The 27,610-nt window shown below is 38.9% G+C and overlaps 1 protein-coding gene across 4 annotated transcripts in view; it reads right to left on the bottom strand.

Moving 5' to 3' along the window:
- LOC127662179 (echinoderm microtubule-associated protein-like 5) overlaps positions 1–27,610 on the bottom strand; it is a 137,037-nt gene that overhangs the window by 68,677 nt on the left and 40,750 nt on the right. For all 4 annotated transcript variants that reach the window (XM_052153259.1, XM_052153258.1, XM_052153257.1 and 1 more), the window contains exons 2-4: positions 16,739–16,898; positions 10,397–10,495; positions 10,139–10,207 (exon numbers count right to left, since the gene is read on the bottom strand). In XM_052153259.1, coding sequence (XP_052009219.1) covers positions 10,139–10,207; positions 10,397–10,495; positions 16,739–16,898 — 328 coding nt within the window. The remainder of the gene's footprint in view (positions 1–10,138; positions 10,208–10,396; positions 10,496–16,738; positions 16,899–27,610) is intronic.

The following is a 27,610-nucleotide window of genomic DNA, read 5'->3' as shown; positions in this document are numbered from 1 at the left end:
TGCGCCTGGCCATCGAACGCGAACCGTAGGAAGGGTCGATGTCGAGGCAAGATAGAGACATGAAAGTACGCATCCTTCGGGTCTACCGCTGCCAACCAATCCTGATGCCGGACGCATGTTATAATGTGTTTCTGCCTGAGCATCTTGAATGGGAGTTTGGCAAGGCCCGGTTGAAATCTCACAAGTCCAGGATTGGTCGTAAGCTACCGCCTTTTTTGGGTACGATGAAGTAAGGGCTGTAGAAACCCCTGGTCATCTCAGCTGGAGGGACAGGCTCTATCGCGTCTTTGAGTAAAAGGGTCGCGATCTCCGCACGTAGGGTGTTGGCGTCTTTGCCGTGCACCTAGGTAAAGCGGACACCACTGAAAGGGGCGGGGGTTTGGCAAACTGGATCACGTAGCAGAGTCGGATGGTCCTGGCCAACCAACGCGACGTGTTGGGAAATGAAAGCCATGCGTCCAAGCTCCGTGCGAGGGGCACTAAGAGGACAATAGTTTTTGACGTACTTGGCGGGGCTTCACAGCGTGCTTTGGTGCTTAGAAAAGACTTGAAGCACTTACCTTGAACCGCGCACCCGGCAGGGGGCGGGTTAGTGACCGAGGAGGAGGTCCTGTGTAGGTGTCCTCTGGACTTGTCAGAACCAGCTGGCCGGGGGACAGCAGTCATGGGTCTGGAGGCGAGGGGTTCGCATCAGGGGTGCCGGGACTACCTACATTTGGCGCCGGGTTGCAGTGAGAACGACATTTGAGGGCCAGATGACCCAGGGAACAAGGAAATAGCTCTTTTATTGGGAATGTGGGTACCGCAGCCCGAAGGTGGTGTGGCAAAGGAAATAAAGGTAAATTAAGATTCTCCTCCCAGCCCTCCACAGGGGGATGGAGTGGTCTGTTTACCAGCTCCGAAGCAAACGTCTCGTTCCCTGTGTCGTCTGTCTCAGGAACGCTTGGGAGCATTCCTGAGACGGGGGCGTGAGCTTCCTGCGGGGCGCTCGACGCTGGGGCTGAGAGCTGGGCCCAGGTTGAGGCAGAGTTGCCTGCCATTTGGAAGCCGCAGGGGATACCCTTGACGAGCAGACGGAGCATGGCTTGCGCTGGAACGGTGGCGAGGCATGACATGAGAGATGGCCTCTTTTGTTTCTTCACTGCCAAAAACTGCTGGGCGAAGTCGTTGACGGTGTTGCCGAATAGGCCGAGCTGGGAGACGGGGGGGATTGAGAAAGCATGCCTTTGAGATCCTCCCGCATCTCGACCAGGTTCAACCACAGAGCGCAGTTCCAGTGGCACGTCGGGGTCAGGACTACCCAAGTGCAGATCTTTGAGTGCTTTGGCCTGGTGTACTTTTAGGAGGGCCATGGCATGCAGGGCAGAGGTGGCCTGTCCGGTGGCGCTGTAGGCTTTGGCGGTCAGTGACGACGTCATCCTACAGGCCTTGGAGGGGAGCGGTAATACCGGTGTTTGTCGGTTTGAACGTAGACTAGTTTGAACGTTGTGAATGAACAGATTACAGATTTATTTATTAAGATAACCTGCAATATATATATATATTAAACTATGATCAAAAGGGATTTGAGATTTGACTTTCTCCTCTCTTGACAGAGACTTTAATATGTTTGTTCAGAGATTTCAATATGAACATTTTTCACTGAATTCTCTCACAACCACATTATGTGAACTATGCTCTCCACATTAATATACAGTACATCAGATTAATTTGAGCGCAACAATTGTTTCATTTGAGTCTATTTTATTTGAAGCTATGAAAGAGAAGCCAGAGCAGTAACATTTTCCCTCTGGGCCTCGACAGCTGAGAACTGCAATTTTCCAGCTTTTCCATACTTTTTTTTCACTCAACAAAAGATCCTTTTAAATTTGTTTTGCTTTTAATTCTTCTAATAACAGTTTATTCCATTGAAATTTAAGCAAGGGAACCTCTGTATCAAGCAAAAACTAAAATAATTTGGCATAAGGAAGAGAAGGGATGTAAAAAGATGAAAAAGCTGTTGCTGGCCCATTAGCAGGCCTGCACTGGGGTGGATGGTACCGTTCCAGACAGTCTGGTTGTATTACGTCAAGGAGCTTCAGAGCCACAGTGAATCACAGGCTCCTATGTTTCTGCAGGTCTTTGGTCTGTTAAAGCTATAATATAATCAAAATGACTCACTGCTATTTATCTGCCAAGACTCAATTAAAGACCAGGATTTCCATTCAGAATTGAATAAAGCAACTTCAATTAAATTACTGAAAATGAATTTAAATTTAGGTTGAAACCAGAATGCAAAATACGCATTCAAATTTGAATATATGGAGGTAGAATTAACATGGAAATAAATTATATACAACTGCTGTACGTGTAGCTTGTTTTAATAACTTATATTAGTAACCTATGAATTACCTATACAATATGTTATCATACACACAACATACAGGGTATTTCCAGAAATATTAGACAACTTGAATAATCAGTATTTGAAATGCCACCTTTAGAAATATGTATATAAATATATATTATGTATATAATTTATTAGCCTATACATATTTGATGTATGATATTAACTTTTTGATAAGGTTTATAATTAGTAGTAAAACTACTGAGATATGAAATATGAAAATATTTCTATAGTAACTCAAAAAATATGGCTAGTAAATTTATTCTGCATAGCATGGAATAAATAGGCATAAGTGCAAATTAATGAAACAATTATTTATGTATTGTTGCAGAATTTCCCTGTGGGACTGTATTCAATTTCTTTGAACACTTTACTATTCATTAAGATTAGTTTATGCATTAGGTGTCATGAACAAACAATGAACAATACATTTTTACAATACAATTGTTCATTGTTAACTCATGTTCGTTCATAGTGCATTAACTAATATTAACTGATACAACTTAAGATTTTAAAAATGTATTAGTATATGTTGAAATTAGCATTAAGATTAGTAAATGCTAATAGTAAATAGTACATTTTTGTAAATTCCACTTCCAATTTAAATCTTATAGGACATTGCCCATTCTATTAAAATTTCAACTCATGAATTGAAAGAGAGCCAATTCTTAAATTCTAAATTTGCTCAACCCTGTTAGAGCCAGCCTGCCTTCACCCTGAGGCATGTCTCTGTCTATCTGCTCAACAGGGATGGCCAGCTCCTGTCGAGTGTGCATGAAAACCCTGAATCCAGCACATCTAGTCTAATAAAACAGCCTTAAAGTCACCAAGACAGCTATAATTAGCGAGAAGGAAATTAGTCCAGGGTGGCTGACTACACCTTAATCTAGTTATATCTAATTGTGTGGTGCGCTGTCACGTATCGGATTAATAAAGCGCTGTTGTGATAGCTGTATTCTAAATATGATGATTTTGTTGGGCCCTGTGGTGTTGCGATGATTATGCCATGTGTGGTGGGAGGCAGTGAGTGGGATTCTTTAAGAGCTGCCGGGCTGCATCCGTTTTGTCGAGTTTGCACAGCTTATTCCGTTATATGCACACTAAGTGGATTGAAATCAGCCCAGAGCATCCAAACCAAAATCTCATGGAACATTTCAAGAGTTTGCATATACGTGTAACCGGACCTGCTCAACCCCCTCTGAGGGGTATTCAATCCGGCATCGCCACCATTGGAGGCGGGCACGCTAACAAGGAGGCTAAAGGTTACAACCTCTAGCGTCAGTCAATAGTGCACCTCATGAGGCCAGGGGAGTGAGGTTTACACACTGCACAGCACATACTAGCTGGCTACCTTTACATACGCAAACGCAATAGCTCTTTTCCAAAACATAGTGAGCAGCTTATCGCACACTTCTGACAAGACTGTTCCAAAGTTGATATTCTATCTACAATATCTTCTATCACATATCTACTTTGAGGAGGAGGTAATCCAAGAAGCTCAGTGAAAAAATCTTCCAAGATACAGAAAAGTTTCTATAAAAATAGTTCAATATAATACAATTTGTCTATTACAACAAGTTTTTGTATTTGCTATATTTTCAGTGGAGGAAAACCGCGTTCTACAGTAGTGTGGATGAGAGGTGTAAACATAGCAAAATTAATGTGTATTCAAACAAATGAATGGAAAAGAGCTAGTGATTCACACACAACTAACACTGACTCATATTTGTTGTATCAATTAACATATTTAAAGAAACCATGCTACTCTCATTGAACTGCTGCTGCTCTTAAAGAGACAGAAACCAAGGTGCAAATAAAATCTCCAAAATAAGCATTAAAAACGATGTTCATTAGAAAAGGATAAATTGCGCATTCAATAAAAATGACTATACTGGAAAAATATTTACCAAATATATTCCCAAAATTTTTTAATTGGAATATACTGAAGATGTGCATCAAAAAGTAATGACTTTGCCTCAACAAGCCATATTGTTACGATCCCTGGTTGTCTGCCCCGTGTTTTCCGTGTCGCCGTCACCCCGATTACCGTCCTTCATCACTACGTCATTGTTCGCACCTGATTGTCGTTTGTTATCATCATGTCTCTGTGCATTTAAACCCCACTGTTCCTCCATTCCCTAGTCGTTCGTTGTTCCCAATGTTTTGATGTTTTTGGAAGGTCCCAATATCTACTCTGTCTCCTGTCTCAGCAGTGTTCATCCTGCCGTGTTTTCCCAGTTCGTGTGCCCTTGAATGTTTTCGTGTTTTAGTTTCCATTTACCCATCGTGGTAGTTTCCTTTGTTCCTGTCTGTTTATTTTCACCTTTGTTCAATAAACCCGCATGTAGATCCAAACTCCCCGTCTGCCTCCGCCTTCTTTCCTTAACACATATGAATATACACTCATAGAGCACTTTATCTGGAACACCTGTACAACTACTTATTCATGCGATTACCTAAATCATGCCAATAGTGTGGCAGCAGAGCAATGCATAAAATCATTAATATTCACATCAACCATCAGAATGGGGAAAAATGTTGATCTCAGTGATTTGGACCGTGGCATGATTGTTGGTGCCAGAAGGACTGGTTTGAGTATTTCTGTAACTGTTGATCTCCTGGGATTTTCACACACAACAGTCTCTAGCGTATACTCAGAATGGTGCCAAAAACAAAAAACATCCAGTGAGCAGTTGTTTTGTTAACGGAAATGCCTTGTTGATGAGAGAGGTCAACAGAGAATGCCTAGACTGGTTCGAGCTGACAGAAAGACTACGGTAACTCAGATAACCGCTCTGTACAATTGTAGTGAGCAAAAGAGCATCTCAGAGGGCACAACACGTCGAACCTTGAGGCGGATGGACCACAACAGCAGAAGACCATGTTGGGCACTTTATTAGGAACATAGTGTTTTCGTAATAATCTGCTCGGTGAGTGTATAATTTGCTCAGAGAATATCATCAATATCATTGTATAGCATCTGAAATGTTGCTCTGGTTATTCTGAATTGCCGGAGCCAAAGCCTGTCATCAAAATTATTGACACTGGAAACTGACACTAGCAAACATTAAGTTCGTCAGAGCACTTTGTCTTACCCGCAAGTAATATATTATACATTAAATAAAATGTGCCACATTGACTTAAACTTCCACTTTCACTTAAATTTTGCATAATTTTTCCCAGAAGTGAAGACTTTGTTACCATAAACATATGGGATGTAGAAAATATGTTATTAACATTTTGTTTTTGTGATATTATGATTTTGTTATATATTTTGTCAAATTGAATGGAAACATAACTACTGTTTTTAGCAATAAGTATTTAAAGGGCAATCATAAAATATGAAGTACTTCAAACCTAAACATTGTAATTTAATTAATAGATTCCTGCAATATATGTAAAATTCCTAAACAATTACTTACTCTGTTATAAAAATGCCTGGCTTCTTAAATGAGCAACAGTTTTTAGCCAGCCTCAAAAATATTATAGAACTGCACATAATTTTGCTTTTCATTTGACACCAGAGAGCAGAGCCTTCAGGTTCTCTAGGACTACTCAAAGCCATAGCCACAGAGAGAGCGAGAGAGAGAGAGAGAGAGAGAGAGAGAGAGAGAGAGAGAGAGAGAGAGAGAGAGAGAGAGAGAGAGGGGGGATTATAGCAAGCTAAATCTCTGGCATGCATTGAGTGCATAATCGCTGAGTGAGCACGGGCCCAGGGAGCAGATGTCACATAGTTGAGGGCGTAAAGGCTCGGGAATTACAGTTGAAGTCAGAAGTTTACATACACCTTAGCTAAATACATTTAAACTCATATTTTAAAAATTCCTGACATTTAATTGTAGAAAGCATTCCCTGTCTTGGGTCAGTTAAGATCACTACTTTATTTTAAGAATGTGAAATGTCAGAATAATAGTAGAGAGAATGATTTATATCAGCTTTTATTTCTTTTCCTCACATTCCCAGTGGGTCAGAAGTTTACAGTTTGTTAGTATTTGGTAGCATTGCCTTTAAATTTTTTAACTTGGGACAAATATTTTGGGTAGCCTTCCACAAGCTTCTCACAATAAGTTGAAGGAATTTTGGCCCCTTCCTCCAGACAGAACTGGTGTTACTAAGTCAGGTTTGTAGGCCTCCTTGCTTGCACATGTTTTTTATTTAGCTCTGCCCACAAATTTTCTATCAGACTGAGGTCAGGGCTTTGTGATGGCCAATCCAATACCTTGACTTTGTTGTCCTTGAGCATTTTGCCACAACTTGAGGTATGCTTGGGGTCATTGTCCATTTGGAAGACCCATTTGTGACCAAGCTTTAACTTCCTGGCTGATGTCTTAAAATGTTGCTTCAATATATACACATAATTTTTCTTCCTCATGATGTCATCTATTTTGTGAAGTCCAGTCCCTCCTGCAGCAAAGCACCCCCACAACATGATGCTGCCACCCTCATGCTTCACGGCTGGGATGGTGTTCTTCAGCTTGCAAGCCTCACCCTTTTTCATCCAAAGATAACAATGGTCATTATGGCCAAACAGTAAAAATGTTATTACATTAGACCAGAGGACATTTCTCCAAAAAGTAAGATCTTTGTCCCCATGTGCACTTGCAAACTTTGGTCTGGCTTTTTTTATGGCGGTTTTGTAGCAGTGGCTTCTTCCTTGCTGAGCAGCCTTTTAGGTTATGTCAATACAGGTCTCGTTTTACTGTGGATATAGATACTTGTCAACCTGTATCAACCAGCATCTTCACAAGGTCCTTTGATGTTTTTTGGGATTGATTTGCACTTTTCACACCAAACTACGTTCATCTCTAGGAGACAGAATGCATCTCCTTCCTGAGCGGTATGATGGCTGTGTGGTCCCATGGTGTTTACATTGTGATATAGTAAATTAAATGTGAAACAATCTGTCAGTAAACAATCTATGGAAAAATTTCTCGTGTCATGCACAAAGTAGATGTCCTAAATGACTTGCCAAAACTATAGTTTGCTAGTATGACATCTGTGTAGTGGTTAAAAATAGTTTTAATGACTTCAACCTAAGTGCATGTAAACTTCTGACTTCAATTGTATATGAGGAAACTGCTACACTGGCCTAACTGCAGTACATGAAGAGGTAGCTTAAACCAGAGAGTGAGAGATATAGTAAGAGAGACAAATAATGCAAGAAATATAGAGGATGCACAGTGAGTATTCATCCTCGGAGGAAAGTTATGTAGGTACAGAATGTGTTTTGTGCAATATTGTCCTTATTTAAAGAGAACATTATGAAAATGAACTTATTAAATAGGCCAAGAGTGAGTAGAGTTACTTGACAAAAACTTTTTATAGTGTGTGTACTGTTGTCTTATTGAAAATACTCAGTGGCGGATTATGAATAATAAGGGTCCTGGTGCCAATTTTCTTTTAAGGTCCCCCTGGGGCCAATTATCTTCTAGATTGAATTATCTTTTAAAGTTAAGATCCACACAATCCATTTTCATTGATTTAAGTCTCTATTTATACTCTTTCTGTTCTTTACAGTCAGATTAATTCTAATCACACACAGGGCAGATGTTGTAAAAAAAAAAATCATGATGATGATATAGAGGCTTTAGAAAGTCATGCATCATGCAAATCATGCAAGTCATGCAAATACGAGCTCTGTCAAAATGTTTTTTATTAAAAACAAGGAGGTAAAGGGGCCTTATAAGATGGCTGGCGGCCCTCACAGTCACAGGGCCCTATTGAAGGGGCCTTGTCTAAGCTATAAGTCCCACATCTTTAAGCGAATATAAACATTTGTTTTTTTTTCAAGTTGATGGGCCAAGTGACCTTGCAGCCCATTAAGCATTATGAATGAATAAATGAATTAATTAATGAATGAATGGACTGGACAAATTCAATTTTTGTGTTCAGCAAAAGAAAGAAAGTCATACACATCTGGGATTGCATAAGGGTGAGTAAATAGTTTTAATTTTCAGACGAACTATTCCTGTAAGTATTAAATGCACCTACTGATAGCATGGTTCATTTGCATGTCACTGCCTGCATTTTTTAAGAACCCAGTTTACTAATCAGGGACTAAAACCAAAATGTTTTTCCTTTTCTGTTTGTTTTAATGTTTTAATTTTTTTTATAATGTTATGGTGTTCCGCAGCCTCCTTTCCAAATGGTTACCAGTTTGAACTAAATAAAATAACGGTTAATAACATTATTTTTAAAATGACAGTACTTTGTGCGATGGCTGGGTGATATACCAGTTGTAGTGTAGCCAGATCTCACTAGAAAAACAAGTGACCTGATCTGGAAAAACAAGCTCAAAATAAGCAACTTGTCTCACCCAAAATCAGCTAAAATAACTGATGCATTTGTTTTTATCATTGGGTGCATTATCAACATAGAAATAATAACAAGAATAGTATACAGTAGACAATATAAAATAACATCTTTTCAATAAATGCATTCTTAATATGAAACATCCCAAAACATTTTTTAAATGCATCTGGCCAACTAAAATCAATCAATAGCCTGAATCTATCTCTCCTGAATGTACACACTACATTTTGGACTAAATGTCACCTTAAGCAAGGCCAATTATTTAAATTGTTTTGAAACCTTGGTGTACCCACAATGAGCGCATGTACAAACCATTTTAATAAAGCTAAAGATTTTATAACCAACATTTGGGTACAAAAGTAAGGCCTAATTAAAAAAATTTACTGTACGGATAATAAAGCTTCTTCTCAGTAAAAACATCAGTGTCAAATCTGTATTGATGCATCACCAATATATCTACATCCACATTGTTCAGTTAGGTGAAGAAATATGTGACGCAGCAGTTTCCTTATGCTTATGTTCTAGTAAAAAAAAAGAGAGAAGTCAAATTTTTTTCCTGCAACAGGAAGTGGTATAATTTTGAACATTTACTGCTGTAAACCCTTTGGTCTTCGGTTTCATGAAAAAATGATCAGAACAAAATTAACCTGTTATTTACTGGTTATCAGCATTTTAAAATAAAGTTTTTCTTAGGAACAATTGACAGGGACTTAGTTCCCATTTTCAGTTACGTTCTGCAAAATATTCAGTTTGCCTTCTGTTTTCATTCCTTGAACCATTTTCAGTCCCAGGGAATTATGCAAATCAGGCAGTGGCACAAAAAAGGTAAACAATTTGCAAAGAGCAATTCATAATGTTGTGGGTCGTTCTGAATGTTTGGTTATTGAGGACGCAGCAGTAAAGTGTGCTCGACTACACTGTGCATGTGGATGTCTGCCCCGATTATAACGCTCTTCTCCATCATTAGATGAAATTACTACTGACATGATCACTAGAAAATGTAAACAAACACTTCTTTTTAATGAAATTCAGTTTACCGCCATCTTTCCTCAGGCGTTAATTGTGCAACATTAATTGTACCAGGCAAATAGGGAGCATTTAATGAAAGGTTCAATCTAAAATGTCCATAATTCACATATAAAGGCGATATGCTTGGACTGAAAAGAATGATTTAATTCAAATATTTACGCCACAGTGCTGTTTCACCTCAGACTCTGGTTGAACTGCATTGTGGGTGGTTGGTAAATTAGATGCAGGTTTTTGTGCTACAAAAACTGTTTAGTGGATTCACCCCTGAATATCTTCTGAGACATTAAGAAATGTTCCGCAGACAGCATTAACACTCAAGAGCATTTCAACAACTGTGATTTCTATTTTCGAAAAGATGTTGTCATAGTTATTATTTGATCATTCACAAATAGAGTACAGAATATGAAGTACCTTGATATGTTTCACTCCACAGCTCACCAGCTTGCTTTGCTGATACAGGTCCCATGATATGTCAAATATCTTTACAAATGAGAGAAAGAATTCAGCAGAGAATGTGAGGAGGAAAAGTATGCAGATACCACCAGGGTCAGCTTATTTACTCAATGTAGTGAAACCAAATATCTGAAGAAAGGCAAATAAATAATTAGAGGATAAAAGAAACATTTCAGTGCCTGTCTACCTTGTCTATTGACATATGTGTGTTCTTACCCTGTCCGTATGACCAGGAGCAGCAGCCAGAACTTTCCCCCGTCTCCAGTCCCAAACACTGATTGTGTTCTTTGAATCCAAACCCACAGACACCAAACACTGCAAAAGAATAAGAAGCAAAACAATTCATGAATAAAAGCGCCGATCCTCACACAATGCTATCTTATGACATCAAAACACTTTTAATATAGTGCATAACTTAAAAGTCTACATTTTAATATTTGCATTACATAACCAACTACGATTTTCACATTGCGCAGTAGCAGAACTGACAGAGTGTTACACTTGTAATGCAGGGGACTGGGGTACGAGTCCAGGAGAGCATGCCAGAGTCAAAGCATGAGATTAAAGCGTCATGGAAGCACCATGAAATGACACGGCTGCTTCAGCTATTGCATTTTTCATGTCACATTTGCTTTTTATGACACTGTTATTTAGATGTAAATTTTCAGGTTTAGGGTAGAAAGGTAGATTTTGTTGATTTAAGATTTTATATAGCATTAAACTTAAAGAGAAAGCTCACCCCAAAATAAAAATTCTCTCATCATGTACTCACCCACATGCCATCCCTGATGTGTATGACTTTTTGTCTTCTGCTGAACACAAATAAAGATTTTTAGAAGAATATCTTAGCTCTGTAGGTCCATACAGGCGTGGCTATAGCTCAAGTGGTAGAGCGGGTCGGCCACTAATTGGGTTGGAGGTCCGATTCCCGGCCCACAAGACTCCACATGCCAAAGTGTCCTTGGGCAAGACACTGAACCCCAAGTTGTTCCCAATGGCAGGCTAGCGCCTTGCATAGCAGCTCTGCCGTCTTTGGTGTATGAGTGTGAGTGTGTGTGGGAATGGGTGAATGGGACACAGTGGTAACCGCTAAGTGGTAACCGTAAGGCGCTATATAAGTGCAGACCATTTACCATTCAATGCAAGTGAATGGTGACCAAAATTTTGAAGCTCCAAAAAAGGAAGGATAAAAGTAATCAATACGACCACAGTGGTTCAATACATATATTTATAAGGGATATGATAGCTGTGGGTGAGAAACAGATCGATATTTGAAAATATAAATCCTGCCCAGTAGATGGCGATTTGCACAAAGACTGCAAATTGCCGAAAACAGAAGAAGAAGAGCTCTTAAGAGAGAAGAGCACTTAGTAGGGCTGTTTGAAAATAGAGATAAACTTGAATCTTTTCACCAACACCTATCATATCGGTTCTGAATGCATGGGTTTTACCACTGGAGTCATGTTGATTTACTGTTATGCTACCATTATATGATTTTTGACACTTCAAAGCTGAGATATTCTTCTAAAAATCTTTGTATGTGTTCAGCAAAAGAAAGAAAGAAAGTCATACACTTCTTGGATGGCATAAGGGTGAGTAAAAGATGAGAATTTAAATTTTTTGGTGAAATATTCCTTTAATCTTCATACAAAACATTTAAATATGTACATTTACAATAGTTAATACTAACTACTTGAACTAAAGTACCAACAGCTTCACAAAACTGCAATTTCCCTCAAACTATGCACCAGACATCTGTAATCTTTTCAAATATTGTTTGTTGAAGGGACCTCATTAGTTCAGCATCCCTTTGAATTTAACATGTTGTTTTCCACCTCTGTCCTATTAAACCTGATGCTCCAGCAACTTCAGAGTTCTTCTAATGGCTGCACCACACTGACTCAGGCTAAAGCGGAGTGCCTTCAGTCAATTACAAGATGCTAAACCTTGGTAGAATTCAAGGAGAATGTTTCTCTGGGTCTTACAGATGTCGAATTTCCACCTTCTTCCTGTTTCATCTGTCACTTAAAAAATAACTATGAGGCCAATTTCCTGCTGAAGCTCTCTGCAAATCACTTTCTCAGCTCTGCTGGGGTGGGGGTTGAATTTGATCTGAAAAAGTGTGTGTAAGGAATGAAATGTCAAATGTCAATCTCAACGCAATGATTTTTCTTCTGCAATGCAAGCAGTTATATCTCTCTATCTTCTTCAGTGAGGCGAAGAGCTTTTGATTAATAGACCATCTAACCCAACTTCTATCTAGTTTGGCCTTTTGTTCCACAATTATGTTATATTTGACATTTACACTGAAAGTGTCACTATGTCCACAATTAACGTGACACAGAACAATATGATTGTTTCTAGTGCTCAAAGTGAAAACAAAATTGGTGGCGATTGTCTAAGTAAATCTTGTTAAAACATTTTTCACAGTGTGATCATTTTTTTTACATTTGTCTACCAGCAATGTCCAACAGTATGTACATGCTTCACAGGAGATTTATGTAATTTTTGTCATTACTTCTCAAATATTTTTGAATAAAATGTCCTAACCTAACTAAGGTTAATTTCATAGCAAATATTTAATTTATCCTAAATACACACAATAAAATATATTTTCACACTTATGTATGTATATATATATATGTGTGTGTGTGTGTGTGTGTGTGTGTGTGTGTGTGTGTGTGTGTGTGTGTGTGTGTGTGAGCGTGTATTTATCACTTTGTGGGGACCAAATGTCCCCATAAGGATAGTAAAACCCGAAATTTTTGACCTTGTGGGGACATTTTGTCGGTCCCCATGAGGAAAACAGCTTATAAATCATACTAAATTATGTTTTTGAAAATGTAAAAATGCAGAAAGTTTTCTGTGAGGGTTAGGTTTAGGGTAGGGTTAGGTTTAGGGATAGAATATAAAGTTTGTACAGTATAAAAACCATTATGTCTATGGAAAGTCCCCATAAAACATGGAAACACAACAAGCGTGTGTGTGTGTGTGTGTGTGTGAAAATATATTTTATTGTCTCACCTTGAATTTTATAAAGGGTTTAAACAATGTTTTCCGTGTTTTCAATGAACCATAAACAATGAATGAACATGCACCTGTGGAATGGTCTTTAGACACTAACAGTTTACAGATGGTAGAATACTAAGGTCACAGTTATAAAAACTTAGGACACTAAAGAGACCTTTCTACCGACTCGAAAAACACCAAAAGAAAGATGCCCAGGGTCCCTGTTCATCTGTGTGAATGTGCCTTAAGCATGCTGCATGGAGGCATGAGGTCTGCAGATGTGGCCAGGGTAATACATTGCAATGTCCGTACTGTGAGACGCCTAAGACAGCGTTACAGGGAGACAGAAAGGACAGCTGATCGTCCTCACAGTGGCAAACCACATGTAACAACACCTGCACAGGATAGGTACATCCAAATATCACACCTGCAGGACAGGTACAGGATGGAAACAACAACTGCACCAGGAACGCACAATCCTTCCATCAGTGCTCAGACTGTCCGCAATAGGCTTGTGGGCCTGTTGTAAGGCAGGTCCTTTCCAGACATCACCACCAACAACGTCGCCTATGGACACAAACCCACCTTCGCTGGACCAGACAGGACTGGAAAAATTGCTCTTCACTGAAGAGTCGTGGTTTTGTCTCACCAGGGGTGATGGTCAGACTCATCGTCAAAGGAATGAGCGTTACACCGAGGCCTGTATTCTGGAGCAGGATCAATTTGGAAGTGGAGGGTCCATCATGGTCTGGGGTGGTGCGTCACAGCATCATCGGACTGAGCTTGTTGTCATGGCAGGCAATCTCAACGCTGTATGTTACAGGTACGACATCCCTTTACCTAATGTGGTACCCTTGCTGCAGGCTCATCCTGACATGACCCTCCAGCATGACAATGCCACCAGCCATACTGCTCGTCCTGTGCATGATTTCCTGCAAGCCAGCGAAGAGCCCGAATCTCAATCTCATTGAGCACGCCTGGGACCTGTTGGATCGGAGGGTGAGGGCCATTCCCCCAGAAATGTCCTGGAACTTGCAAGTGCGAGTGGAAGAGCGGGGTAACATCTCACAGCAAGAACTGGCAAATCTGGTGCAGTCCATGAGGAGGAGATGCACAACAGAACTTAATGCAGCTGGTGGCCACACCAGATACTGACTGTTACAGTGTATATATATATATATATATATATACACTGTATATTAGGGGCAACATTTTTTGGTGTGGTGGAAAATTACACCACAACTGTGGAAGAGTTGAAATTGAAAAATATTGAAAATAATTATTTCACTTTTTGTTTATATTATCATAGTTTTAAATATGTCATAATTTGTAATTTGTTAATGGACTTTGTTTATAGTTTCATATGTATTTAATTATGAGTCAAGGATAAAACAATAAAATCTTTTCATAAAAAGGAATGAAGTCGGCATAGTACAAGGTAAAAATTAATCCTTGAGACAGGAAATTGCCCAAAGTTTCTTATATTTCTTGTTTGTGGTAGGCAGCTGCAAGCAGTGACCTCATCACTTTTGATACATAATCTTTTGCCCACCCTTAAATGAAAGTTTGAATGAAGGTTTAAAATGTCAGTCGTACAGCTCCTTTGTCATATCAGGACAGATGGTTCTTGGCTAGAAAAAGCTTCAGTAAGCATCAACTGTAATGCCGTCACAATTTTGGCTTGACTAACAGTGTTTGTCTAGTGAGAGCTACAAGGAAAGCTATTTTATTGAGCAGCCATGGACAGAAAAGAATACTGGTGGTTTATGAGACCTGCTGGTACCCAAGAATAATTCAAAATTGTGAACAGAACAACACAAAATTGCTGGTACTTCATGGTGCTGTGTCAAATATCTCTCTAATATCATCTCTAGTGAGGTGAAGAGCTTTTGATCAATCTACCATCTAGCCCAACGCTTGTCTGCTTTGGTCTTTTGTTGTGCTATTGTTAAGAATTCAATATTTCACATTCAAAATGAAAGGGTTTTATAACACAGCACAATAAGAGTGTTTAGGATCAAACAAGGCCGGTTGAGGTCCATGTGCTCCCTGCAGCTATTGAGCTATAAAACACTGCTTGACTTGATCTGCATGGGGCAATTCTTGCTAAGTGCACCGTGTCGATAGCTTTGTAAAAAGCCCAGAAAGTTAATGACCAATGTCAATAAAACTGCCAGTAACCATCCTGCAAGAGCAGCAACACATAAGTATATGATAGAAGCTTCTAAAGCCATTAGCGATTAGCCACTGTTAAACCGCACAAAGTTTTGTCAGGTTTAAACAGGAAATGTTTGGCTATGCGGCCTGATTTTGACATTTGAGGATTAAATATGTTGGTGTTCAGTCTAATGACAACCAGCAACTGCAACTGAAACACAATAATCCAGTCTCACACATACTGGCACACTGCAGGAGTCACACCATTGGTGTTTTCACAGATGAAAATCAGACTAAAAATCAGCTTTACGGTCTTTTCCAGAGACCCTCTCATGCTGAGAGAAGTTAAAATTGTTAAAGGAATAGTTTACTCACCCTTGTGTCGTTCCAAACCTGTATGTCTTTCTTTATGCCATGAAACATAAAAGCAGAAATTCTGAAGACTGCACTGGTCATTTTTGTAGGTCTTTGGAAATTACTTAAAAGACTATCAAATTATCTTAAAGATGCACTCAGTCAGTTTTTATTAATGTCGACTTACACTGACAACTAGGGGTGTGGATGGAGCATCATTCATATGCAATCCTTTTCAGTTAAATATGCCTTTAAAAAATCACTATTCACAGTCAGCCATGATTAATTGAATTCACGAGTGAAAGTGTCTAATATCAGGGAAGTTACTGAGATTATGCGAGTAGTATTCGGCTGGTCATGTGATTCTAACATGGAAGCCCCCATGAGGGAACCCTCTCCATGCACAATAAAACAGCTTTTATAATGTTACTGATATGGCTATAGTCCTCATCTCATGAGAGTCATCGTGATTATATAAATATGTTTAAAAACTGCATTTAAATTCTTTAGGAGTAAAAATGTAAATAGTTATTCACTGAAACTCTTGCCATCCATTCTAACTCTTTACCATGTTAATGAGAGAAGTAGTGATGTCCGAATCATGAACTAATTTTTTTTAGTAGGATATTTTCAGTGAATCAGTTGATCTGGTTCATAAACCAGTCTTTATGATTCATTCTTAAATTTAACTGATCTGGTTCTCGAGTTCAACTCACTGACTCAGTGAGCTAAAAGCTCACTGGAGGAGACTATTTCTGTCTGTTCCTCACACAAACCTGTCGTATGACTTCAGAAGACTGGGAATATAGCACCATTGGCACCAATAGTTTCTAAGATATACTTAGGCTTACAATGCTTTTGGGAAACGGATCCCAGTACATTCTTCAAAACTTCTCCCTTTGTGTTGCACAGCCGAAAGAAAGTCGTGTGGGTATATGATGACAGTATTTGCATTTAAGGGTGAACTATTCCTTTAACACCTTGGTATAAAGATACATCTTTCTTATTGCCATATGTTGTATTTCTCAGAGCACTCACCTGACCGTCTAGGTCGAATGCAAGACAGGCGATACCATGTGTATGCATGTCTTTCAGTATGGACACTGTCTGTACGGTGTAGGAGTCCCACACACAGATATATGGCTCTTTGCCCACCTGTCCTGTTGCCACCAGCACTCGCTCTGGATGCAGCGCTAAACTGTGGAGAAAGAAAGACAATGAAGGTAAGCTGTTTAAAACTAGTAATAAACGTACATTTTAATTTGCTTATATTTGATCATTTTGAGATTGTCACATTGTCTGAAAACCTTGCCTGATTGGTCGATTACCAGAAATGTCACATCCACTTTGTGTCACTAAAATTAGTTATAGATTGTTATATTGGCAGATATTTGGACACTTTGAGATCATCAGCATTAGCAAAAGCTTATCTTTCCAAGTGTGCCAGGACTACCACTGGTGCCCCGTCAGAAACAGGTGCATTGACACACTTAAGTCAATGTACTGTAAGACTGCTGATACATATGGAAGAGTTTGCATGTGTGCGTAAGGGCAAGAGAGCATAGCAAAGTTGGACAGATGATACGTAACATTTGGACGCCTCTGGAGTTTCCTTGGGCATGTGAAGGCAAGCCTGAATTAATGTGCTGGACTAGTGATGGTGAAAGGCAAAACTGCTCCATGAACCGAAATGACCTGATTTTTCCACCTCGCCTCTGTGTCATTTCTGTGGCATTGCTATGGATAACGCTACATGTTATAGGATCAAAATAGATGCGGATTTCAAAATAAATAGGAAATGAAAAGAACATAATTAATGTAGACAATACTGCCCATGTTCAGAATGGCACACTAACATACTACTTACTGAATATACTGCGCAGTATATACTGTATCCTCATGCAACATCCCCCCCCACCCCCCCTATCCCTCAGTGTGCACATTGTGTTTTGTCTTTGCTATATTTGAGCGATTTATTGCGAAAAGCCAGGCTATTAAACACAATTACCACTATAGTGGACAATAGTTTTTCATTGGAAATCCTATATTTACTGTGCATTTTCACATTGTGATAAAAAAAACTTTTGCTTCCAGAGGCTTTATATGGAGTTATGGTGCATTTTGAACTGTTCTGAGACCAGTGCAGACAGACAGCACACTGGAGGTTAAAGGGATAGTTCACCCAAAAATGAAAATTCTCTCATCATTTACTCACCCTCATGAAATCCCAGATGCGTATGACTTCTGCCGAACACAAACAAAGATTTTTTGAATAATATCTCAAATCTAGGGGTCCATACAATGCAAGTGAATGGGTGCCAAAATTTTGAAGATATAGAACCACAAAAAGTACAAAGAAAAATAATCCAAAAGACTCTAGTGGTTAAATCGATCTTTTCTGAAGTGATATGATAGGTGTGGGTGAGAGAGTCCCTTTTTACTATAAATTCTCCTCCCTGCCCAGTAGGGGGTGATAGACATAAAGACTGCAATTCACCAAAAACAAAAAAAGAAGGACCTAAATATTGAAGTGTTTCTCACCCACATCTATCACATTGTTTCAGAAGATATGTATTTAACCACTGGAATCTTATGGATTACTTTTGTGCTGTGTTTATGTGCATTTTGGAGCTTCAAAATATGGCACCCATTCACTTGCATCGTGAGGACCGACATAGCTAAAATACTCTTCTAAACATCTTTGCTTGTGTTCAGCAAAGGAAAGAAAGTCATACACATCTGGGATGGCATGAGGGTGAGTATATAATGAGAGAATTTTCATTTCAGGGTGAACTATCCCTTTAATGTCATTCACTAAATAGGGAGCAAGTGAGTAAGGGAGCATCCTGTAGCTTTCCTATGCAGCCAAGTGCATTCACTCCTAACATCGGACCAAATGTTCAGTTTCAGGCTGCAGATTATGTTTGGATCACTCAACATGTTTGGCAGAAATGGGACAACGGTAATCAGTATTTAGATTCAGAATTTGTAATGTATAATTTTATTTGAACATGGCGGTTATTGGTAGATGCAGGCCATCACTTGTTTGTTTGACAGTGCAAAGAGAGAACATTGAGATTTTGTTGCCAAAGCAGGAAAAACATTGTAACATAAAAGTCAACTTAAGTCAAATTATTTTTATTTGTATAGATTATGATTTGTGCTAATGTCTGTAAAATCACAAAAACATGAATAACCAACACTCCTGGAAACATAAAAAAAAATCTGACTTTCTATAGCTTGGTATTATTTAAAATTTCACAACTTTGTCCCACTGTGAGGCGATCGTCTGTGTTCCACGAATGCTATCGAGTCCTTCATTAATGTATAACGTGCGAGGACGGGCAGCCGGTGGAGTTTCTGGTGCCCCATGCATTTTAGTTGTATCTTGTTACAGTTGATGTTCAAACCTTGTTTGCTAACGTAACTCAGCTGTAATAAATTATATCCCCATTAAAATACGATACATTATAAAAGTAGATTTGATAAATAGTATATTTGCCCTGTGTAAATAACAATATATAGGAACTCGTATCTAAAATAAATAAGGGGTGATAAATAAATACTAATACAACAGGCTGGAACAACAGACATTTATTCATTTTAATATCCTATGTATATTTTGAATGTGTTGAAACTTGACACCGGGTGACGCACCGTTACAACGGTTTCGTGCTGAAGAGCCTCTTAAAAGTAAGTTTTTTCTCTCTCTCTCGTAAATGTAAATGAATGTAAATGTGAACATCATACTGTATGTCGAAAAAACTGAAGCCTATCATGCAAAATCATGAGCTCATTGATGTCATAAAATATCAGTCTGCTTTTTATTCCTGGTCGGAGGATTCCGTAAATATTTAGTTCATAGGTTGGGTAACGTCCTACTTTTGTTTAATGGTGCAACGCTCACATAATTAGTAGTGCGTAAATTGTGACTTAGTGCCCATTTATGTCACAACTAAGCTAAGTTGTATCTTACATATAGCTGGTGCAACCGGCCCCTGGATGACTCCACTGCTGCCACAGTGCTGTTCAGAAAGGTGAGCGGGGGTAATGCTGTGGTGTTCTTCCTGAAGTCCACTATCATCTCCACTGTTTTGAGCATGTTCAGCTCCAGGTTTTGACTGCACCAGATGGCCAGCTGTTCAACTTCCCTTCTGTATGCAGACACATCGTCATCTTGGATGAGACCGTAGAATATAGAGTCATCTGCAAACTTCAAGAGCTTGACAGAGGGGTCCTTGGCTGTGCAGTCATTTGTGTACAAGGAGAAGAGTAGTGGGGAGAGCACACATCCCTGGGGGGCACCAGTGCTGATTGTACATGTGCTGGAGGTGAATTCCCTATTCTCACTAGCTGTTGCCTGTCCATCAGAAAGCTGGTGATCCACTGACAGATAGAGGCAGGAACAAAGAGCTGGGTTAATTTAGTCCATAGGAGAGCAGGGTTGATGGTGTTAAAAGCTGAACTGAAGTCAACAAATAGTATCTTTGCATAAGTTGCTGGTCTGTCTAGATTTTCAAGTATGTAATGCAGTCTCATAATGCCTGCATCATCAACAGACCTGTTTGCTCGAACTGCAGGGGATCCGGGAAAGGTTCAGTGATGTCCTTCAGATGGGCCAAAATCAGTGTCTTTAATTACTTAATTAAGTCATTTAGTCATGGGGATGATTGTGGAGTGTTTGAAACAGCAGGGAACTTCACAGTGCTCCAGTGATCTGTTGAATATCTGTGTGAAGATGGGAGTCAGCTGGTCAGCGCAGGATTTTAGACAAGGGGGGTAAAACACCAAATGGGCCCTGTGCTTTTCTTGTCTTCTGTTTCCAGAAGACACACCCTCTTCACAGATCTTAAGTACAGGTTGAGTAGCAGGCGAGGGGTGGAGGGTGGTTGCTGGAGGTGTAAATATTTGTGTGCTGTGATAGTCGGAGTGGGTGTGGTTTGTGTGACTGGGCTTTTCAAATCTTCAGTAAAACCAGGGTTCGGAGGGTTACTTTTCAATGTAATCCTATACAGATTACTGATTACTTAACAATGAATTAAATCAGTAATGTAATATATGATTACAGAACTGTGAAAGTAATGCAATCAGATTACCTTTCTTAACTTTTGGATAGCTACAAGGGCACAAATGTAATTAAAGTCAAGATAAAATCTGTATGATCTCTAAAACTTTAAATTCCATTTCTGTAAGCATCCTCTTTTGCCTGATGAAGCTGCCTGAGTTTAGCTGTAAATCATGGTTTGTAGTTGTTGTATTTTAAATAAGTCCTAGTAGGAATGCACATATCCTCACCGTATCTGTGAACTCTCCAGGTTTGTGGCTGCAGCCTCATAAACACTAATCAGTGCAGTCAAAGCAGGGTTATAGTTCCAGCTCTGCTTCATTTGGTCAACTTTTTACAGTCTTTACTACAGGTTTAGCTGATTTTAGTTTCTGCCTGTATTTGGGCAGTTCACGTGTGAGATTTGCCTTGTTAAAATCTCCAAGAATAATAAGTGAGTCTGGGTATAGCTGTTCGGTGTCTGTGATCTGATCAGCCAGCTGTTGCAATGCTGCATTCACACACGCATACGGCGGAATATAAACACTCACAAGAATACACAAGGAAAACTCCTGCAGCAAGTAGAAAGGCTTACAGTTTATGAAGAGTGCCTCTAAATTAGGATGGCATATCTTCTTCAGCATTGTTACATCAGTACACCAACATTCGTTGATGTAAAAACACGTTCCACCACCTCTTTTTTTCCTCCGCTCTGAACAGCTAGAAGCCCAGTGGATGTAATGCGCTCTCTGGAATGGCTTCACTCAGCCAAGTTTCCGTTAAGCACAATGAACAGAATTTGCAAAGTCCTTATTTTGGCGGATGAGAAGTAATTAGTCCATTTTGTTAGAATGAGAGCAGAGATTCGCTAAATGGATTCTTGGCCACTGTCGGAGCTTGACCAGCAAGCTGGCTTTCTTCCCATGTTTGCATCTTTTAACGCACTTGTACAGCACCGCTGCTCCTCTGACTAAAATGTCCAACAGAACATCCTAATAATCAAAAATTGGTAAAAGTTTGTCTGGTGTATGCTGCTGAATATTCAGCATCTCGTCTCTGGTAAATAAATTAAAAAACACAAGACAAACAAACAAAAACAGTAAAAGAACTGGAGCGATCCAGAGCGAGGTGGCCATCCGTGGCGCCATCTTCGCATGCACACCAGATCAAACTCTGACTTGATTTGAATGGTTGATTGATTGGGTGAGTTTTCTCCAATTAAAACCAATCCTGGAATCCTGAATTTGTTCAGCTGTCTATGTGATAGATGGCACAGGTCTGCCGTTGATTAAACAAACAGACTGTCCCACCTCATACTCATGCCATTGGTTTCTGCATCAGGCAAACCAAATATTTAATGATGCACCTCTAGAATTAGTAATCTTACCAGAAGTTTGGACCAACACAAGTTTGTGTAAATGATGACAAAATATATTTGGGTGAACATTAAGGGCCAGTTAGCAAACAACTAGCAATATAATGGATAGACAGTTGCAATAAAATATTCCAGAGAGCCATGTAATAAAGGCATATATTCTACAGGAGCAATGGAAAAGGGTAAACTATTTTGCTTGCTGACCACAATGACGAGCCTTGAGAATTTTGCGAAAGAAAATGGTTAGTTGGGGTGATCAAAATAAAATAAAAAAAGTAAATGAGGGAGATATGCAGTCAGCTGTTAAATATGGCACTCTAAAAGTTTCTGATTTACATATTTATAACTTGCATCTCAAAAACTTTGATTTGGAGCTCCATGAAAAACATCTAATCAAAAAAGCAGTAGAAACTGTTTTGAAAATGTACTCATGTGTAGGTAGGTGCAAGAGAAATGATTAAATCAACAATTTAACATTGACTATCAGTCAAATCATTTCCCACTACTTTCAAACCATCTCCTGCTCTTGACAGTGTGTATTTATATTCAGCGAGTCTCCAGCTCCCACAGTGTGAGCTCACATGAAGCTTTTTAAGTCTGCCAGGGTGATTGTGCTTGGCAGTGAGGAGGAGTGACTATTTAAACCCCTCAGGGAGCTGTACTGCTTGTGAACATCACTGTGTCTTCCTTGTCTGTCACTGTCTTTCTCCCATATTCTATTTTCCTCTCATACCTGTTCCTTTTCCTCTAGTCCAGTGGTTCTGAGATCTATGATCACCTTTGATCAAATATGAACATCCAAATACCACACAGTAACCACCAGTGTTCCCTTTATTTTTTCTCAGCATCATTAGCACTTTGAGAGCAAGTTTAAGATTGATAAGTTCACACATAATGCCATATTTTCATCAATCTCCACATTCCTGGAAATCATGGTTCTGGAAGCCCTTCATCAGTCCACTGATTGGCCATTTTGCTGTTCAATTCAATCACACTAATATATTTTGTAAATTAAGCTTATATATTGTGGGTTCTCTTTAAACATATCCATTCTCTTTTGAAATGCTTGGAACTGTTCTGTCAGTCTGGTTTCATTTTCAATACCATGCTCAAAATTCAGTGCTGAATCCAGCATATCTGAATCAAAAACAACCCTCTCCTTAAACTTGCCTTCAGGAAATCACACAGTTTCAGAGCAAATAGAATAATATCTCAGCTTTTTCAAATGTTCCTACTTTTTTTATGCACAAACAAAAAATGTGGCTTTCAAACAGATCGGTAAGAAACCTTAAAAAACATTTCTATTGACATCCTGCACTGAAGAAAAAATGAATAAGTCATATTTCATAAGGCTATGTAAAAATAGTAATCAGACATTAGAAATAGAACATGCAAAAAAAAAACAAAAAAAATCTTGTAATTTTGTAAAGGTGTGACAACCGTTTGAGAACCACTGCTCTACACTACTTTTATGTTATGCAGAAAGAGATTGTGTTGAACACCAGTAGAAAGCCGTTCACCCCAAATTTGAGCTGCTGTGTGGCTTCCTGCATATCCCTGCAGTGAGGGAACAGATCAGTCACCAGAATTTATTCTTCTCTCAGTACATTACATAACTTGCGAAATTGAAAATAGAGCGAAGGCATACAGTGGCACAACTTTCCATCATATTTCAACTTTCACCCTCATTTCTCTTAAATTGAGTGAAAAAGTATTTGTCAAACAACTGATCTGTTTTGCTTCCATCACTGACTCAATCATTAGCAAATGGCATGAACATGGAGACCTACTACACATTCAGAGGGGCTTAACAATCATTCAAAAAGCATATGCAGGAATATACTGTGGTGTATGTACACATGGTGTCTTTACTCTGAGGGGGGAATTTACCAAGGAAGACCTGTCATTAATTTGCACATGTTGCCTTTTATTTTAGCAACCAATTTATTTAAAGAATCCTGCCCAAGGGACAGAGGGGTCAAAGCGTGTTGTCCTCAATGTACACTCTCCAAAAACCCAGTTTGAAAATATAGATGCAGCCACTACTGAAATGATCCGGTATCAAGAGTCATTAGGTGGTGTAGGGCAGCAAAGGTCAATGGGGGCCAGTGCATTCCTTGAACAAACATTGTTCGATAATGGTTTACATTTGTTCATTTAGCAGATGATTTTATCCAGTGACTTAAAAATGAGGAATACAGAAAAAGCAAATCATTCTAAAGAGACAATAATATTGGTTTGGTAATAATTGCTCAATCTAGGGATTGGCCTTTTTGCTAACCTATATCATAACAGCACAGTCACAAACAGAACAGCATAAATGTACATACACTTATGGGCTCTTGGGAGCGCTTTGTAATTTAGACACCAATGCAGCAAATATTGTTTAACTTGCATTCAATTTGCTGGAACAAGAATTTCTGAAATACATTTTTGGGGAGAAACCCCCACCCCAAATCAGGGTACAGTTATAATCAATGCAATTTGTAAGATTTTTACAAATATCACAAGATTAGTTTTACAACTTAAAGGAGACCTATTATGCCCCTTTTTACAAGATGCAATAGAAGTCTCAGGTGTCCCCAGAATGTGTCTGAAGTTTCAGCTCAAAATACCCCACGGATCATTTATTATACCATGTTATAAAGGCCTCTTTTTGGGTGGAATCAAAAACACGCTGTTTTTGTGTGTCTCTTTAAATGCAAATGAGCTGCTGCTCCCCACCCCCTTTAGCTGTGGAATCAGCTAACAAGCACATTCAGAAAGGTGATTTGCAGAAGTTCACAAAATATAAAAGATCTATGCTTGAGAATCACATTTTTTAATATCCTGCTTTATATTGACACTCATTCACAAAGCAGTCTGGTGTAAAAGGATTTGCACAAACTTGTTACATGTTTTGGGGCATAAAAACAAAACTTGTCCACTGCGTCTTCCGTGGCTCTGATGCCAGGAATACATGATGACTCTTTTGTTCACTTTTACAGCCAACAACAGAACACTCATGAAGCTGAGACTTATTCTTCTCATTGTATCTGCTCCAGTGTGGGGAAAGGGAAAAAAAAGGGACAGACTGTGTGTAGATCACTCAGGAGAGGATCTATCTAACACACACACACACACACACACACACATACACTCACACACACACACACACACATGTTGTGTTTCCATGTTTTATGGGGACTTTCCATAGACATAATGGTTTTTATACTGTACAAACTTTATATTCTATCCCCTAAACCTAACCCTACCCCTAAACCTAACCCTCACAGAAAACTTTCTGCATTTTTACATTTTCAAAAAACATAATTTAGTATGATTTATAAGCTGTTTTCCTCATGGGGACCGACAAAATGTCCCCACAAGGTCAAAAATTTGGGGTTTTACTTTCCTTATGGGGACATTTGGTCCCCACAAAGTGATAAATACACGCTCACTCGCGCACGCGCGCACGCACGCACACACACAAGCAGAGATGCTCAAAACAACACTCCAACCATACATTTTTAAACTCCACTCAAATAAGGAATTTTAAAGCCAAAGAGAGAAACATTTGCATCACCTGGGTGCCTCGTTAACTTATTAAGAGGGCACCCAACTAATTACATCAATAATTAAGGTATCCTTTATCTTTATTACATTCTTTTAACCTGCACTGATAGAAATATGTGTTGCTGATGACCAAGAGTTAACAGCTCGTAAATAAGATTTTTTATTGCGTTTGTAAATTAAATTGTTTCCTGTGAAGCATGTGTGTATTCCCTGTCTCTGTTGTTGGCTCATGTTTCTATTAGCAATACATTCTCAAATCATTATTAAAACATTTCAAGTAATTGTCTGTATTACTCTAAAGAATTAATTATGTGCTGCTAATACCTGCATGTATAGGGTACCAGTAAATCCTTGAGGCTAGGTCTGAAAACATCTTTAGCTAGTCCAATGTTGCAATAAATGCTAGTACAAGTGTGAGACATCTTTATATAGATGCCTCACACATGACTCGAAACTGCATTTTTTTAATACTCCACGTTTATGAACAATTATAGCAGACATGCACAGTCTGACCAATCAGATGATTCAGATTTGATTTTGAGCACTTGCACAATAACAATGAAGGAAGTAAGCTCTAAAGCTAATATTCGAAAAAACAAACTCGGCCTGGAAAAGACATCTTGGCCTGGATGAAGGAACACCACCTGCAACTCAACCCAGCCAAGACCGAACTCCTTGTCTTTCCAGCCAACCCTGCTGTTGAAAATGGATTTACACTCTACAATATCAGGAATATAAGACCCTTCCTTTCTGAACATGCCACACAACTGCTTGTTCAGTCACTTGTCATAACTAGACTGGATTACTGTAACTCTCTAATTGCAGGCCTGTGCAATTAGACCTCTGCAAAAGATCCAGAATGCAGCAGCACATCTGGTCTTTAATGAACCAAAAGAGCACATTACACCACTCTGTCTCTCTCCACTGGCTGCCGGTTGATGCACGTATTAAATTCAAGGCTCTGATGCTGGCATACAAAACAGTCACAGGGTCTGCTCCAGCATACCAAAAATCATTTCTGCAGAACTACATGCCAACCAGAAGCCTGCAGTTGGCTAAGGAACGTCGCCTTGTACCAACACAAAGAGACACCAAAACACCTTCCGGGACTTTCAGTTTCATCATACCACATTGGTGGTGGACTCAATCTCAAAGCAGGTTGAGTCACATTCAAAATGAACATTTATGAATTTGTATTTTTAGTACTTTTGTATCACCAGTTGTTGCTTAAAGGTAAAACTGTTTGACAATTAAAACAAATAAAAAGTTGTGAACTTTAAACTAGTCTTAATTCTTTGTTTAATTCTCTCCCCCTCCCCTCTGTTTTGATTATGTGGGTCACTTGACTTGGTTAAAATTTTCTGTGACCGTTAAGCAGTTGTGGAATGAAATGAACTGAAAATGGCTGCGATTCACTAGGGAGAGGATCAGTTACAAATTACTTTAAAATAAATTCTGTACTCAAACTTTGTTCATCTCATGTTCAGGAATCCTCTACTTACAGCAATGCAAACATTTAGCATATTCTGTTCATTAAAGCTGATAGTTTATCACCTGTGAGTCGGTTTATACTTGTCTTCTATTTGTGCATCTGGGTTTCAAAACAGAAGTGTATGGACTATCATAAGAACAACAGATTAATTAATTTGTGAAGTTTCTTTTTTTGGTTATTTTTTTTAACTGAAATTTCATTTGCTAGTGTAAATGATGAAGGTGAGGTAAGTGTACTCGATACCTCAGATGGAAAGACACTATTACATTTTATTAAGTAGCAACCATTTTAAAACTAAAATAATTGTTACTTTAGTTCTGTTAACATATTTAGGGTCTTTCCTGGGATTTGGTCATATTTAGATCCCCAGAACATATAAAGTTGTGGTTCACTAAAATGTTGATATGTCCATTTATAATTAAAATAATCTCTATCGTAATATTG

Source organism: Xyrauchen texanus, chromosome 22 (genome assembly GCF_025860055.1).
Source record: "Xyrauchen texanus isolate HMW12.3.18 chromosome 22, RBS_HiC_50CHRs, whole genome shotgun sequence".
Taxonomy (NCBI): Eukaryota; Metazoa; Chordata; class Actinopteri; order Cypriniformes; family Catostomidae; genus Xyrauchen; species Xyrauchen texanus.
The sequence above is the reverse complement of the archived record's forward strand: the minus strand, read 5'-3'. Positions and strand labels throughout refer to the sequence as shown.